Source organism: Phytophthora parasitica (genome assembly GCF_000247585.1).
Source record: "Phytophthora parasitica INRA-310 unplaced genomic scaffold supercont2.115, whole genome shotgun sequence".
Taxonomy (NCBI): Eukaryota; Oomycota; class Peronosporomycetes; order Peronosporales; family Peronosporaceae; genus Phytophthora; species Phytophthora nicotianae.
The window spans coordinates 47,817-49,842 of NW_008649101.1; the positions used below are offsets into that span (position 1 = coordinate 47,817).

General features: G+C 45.8%; 1 protein-coding gene across 1 annotated transcript; it reads left to right on the plus strand.

The window, feature by feature from the left end:
* Positions 1 to 1,594: 1,594 nt before the first annotated feature.
* PPTG_24571 (hypothetical protein) lies at positions 1,595 to 1,828 on the plus strand (the record flags this gene model as incomplete). The annotated part of the gene is made up of 1 exon (XM_008917806.1): positions 1,595 to 1,828. One exon carries the CDS (start codon positions 1,595 to 1,597, stop codon positions 1,826 to 1,828), a length of 234 nt encoding a protein of 77 aa, XP_008916054.1.
* Between the last annotated feature and the right edge of the window lie 198 nt (positions 1,829 to 2,026).

Below are 2,026 nucleotides of genomic sequence, written 5' to 3' on the forward strand. Positions count from 1 at the left end.
AATCATTACGTCCATCTGGCCTCCACGAAGGTACTGACAGTATCGTACTGTGCCTTAGAATAGGGTACTGGTAGTACATTATCTGGCAGCGATAGGAGTACAGTGAAAGCCTACCAGAGATTATATCGTCAAAGTTGACGACAATTGATTTTTCTTCTTATCTGTTTACAATGTTTCGCGAATCAAAACGAAAAACAAGTTATAATTTTTTTTAATTGGTTTGATACCCAGTCTTTCTGATCAAGCATGCCAACACGTGGTCTCGAGGGCGGAGCTGGTTGCCAGTTCCATACAGCGGCAGTCAGCGACGTGGCTGTTGTGCTACCTCTGACAGAACCGTCAAGTCTATTTTGACATCGACTCATGTAGATTAGTTTTTCCTTCAGCTTTTGCGCCAGCACAATGCATCAAGGCAAATACATATTTGGATCGTTGGTTGTGCGTGCAACTTCAAATCTTATCGATACCGAGATGACCCCAACCGCGCCTTTACCGCAGCATTAGCAGCAAGTTCTACTTGCTACTTTGTTAATAACAATCGAGACGTCCATCTGTAACTGATTCCCAGCCTGTAATGATAGGTTCTCGGATCCTCTAATTTGATTAGCACATCGTGGAATCCACAAGGACTGTGTTGATAACCCAAGGTCATGATTTGCCATTAGTAATGACCCATTATCATTAATAAGTCAGTCATACCTTATGTACATTTCTATCTGGTCCTGTTGTTAAGATGTCAGACATTGGTTCCATGCACACGCAGGTTTTCCCCGGCCATCAAGAACAGGGGTTTGCAATGTCAAGACAAACGGATGCATTGATACGGCATGGTACCAACCTGGTATCATGTACCACTGGACAAGATGGATTTTATCGTAAAGGGTAGGATTATCTACTTTTCGACTTCCGCTCACACATGCATACCAACCTTTGATCGAGCGCGGCGTGATGAAGTGGTAAATTGCTTGGCACAAAACTATGTTCGGAACGCTGTTCAACGGGCTCTTTCCAGTTTCAGGGCTATTTCAGGCCCGGTTTTTCAGCTTTTACACCTTTCTCTGGTTGACAACTGTGTTCGCCCATCCACGTGTACTGATTACTCCGCAGAATCAGCTCCTCGCCGAACGTGTCCTGTTACAGGACTCCTGTAGTATTGTGATTTCCGTCCAAATTTGCCGATTTGGGTTTGTTTGAGGAGCGGAAGGACAATCGCCCACATACAAACCCAAGTCATTAGTAAACCCACCACGCCACATTCATGATCTTATTTCGTACTTGAACGGGTCAGTATACGGAATTGTAAACGCTGGGCGATTTGGTGGAGGTTCATTCCAAGAACCGCCCATGGAAATTACAATACACAGGCCGTACAGAATGTACCCCATACCTTGCCGCAAATTATCTTAGGGTGATAACATCTAATGCTTTGAAAACAAACTGGACCTTTGAACTCCAGCTCAAGCTGAGCCTCAACCGTCTTTCATTTCCAAATCGAACAGCTCTCGCCTACTCGAGGTTCTACCATAGTTCGTTGTAATGCGCTCGAGCCTTTTCTTCGTCATTTTAGCGGCCGCTTTTACTATGAGCTTCTTCAATGCCGCATACGCCAAGGAGGAAGTCAAAATCGAGCTGCTCGACGACGTTGTGGAAGGTGCCATCACTAAATTCACACCGAACTCAAACAAACTCAGAGGATGGACGAAAGCTGCAACGAGCGAAAATGCCATCGTCAAGTTTCAAGAAACGGCAAAACTCGGAACCACTTCTGCAAAGAACTGGGAGAGCGCCATCGTCAAGTTTGAATCTGGCGCCAAGCTTAAACCGCTAGACACAACCTCGGGCAAGTGGAAAAACGACTTCAACAAGCTGAAGGCGTCAGGTCAACTTAAAAGTGTTGACGAGAAGCAGGCCGCAAAGCTCACGGAGGATGTGGCACAAGAGCTAGCCAAGAACCCTTCCAAGTGGCGTCGCGTCAAGAAAACTCTTGAAATTGCGTTCGGTGTAGGATTGACGGCGCTTATTGGTG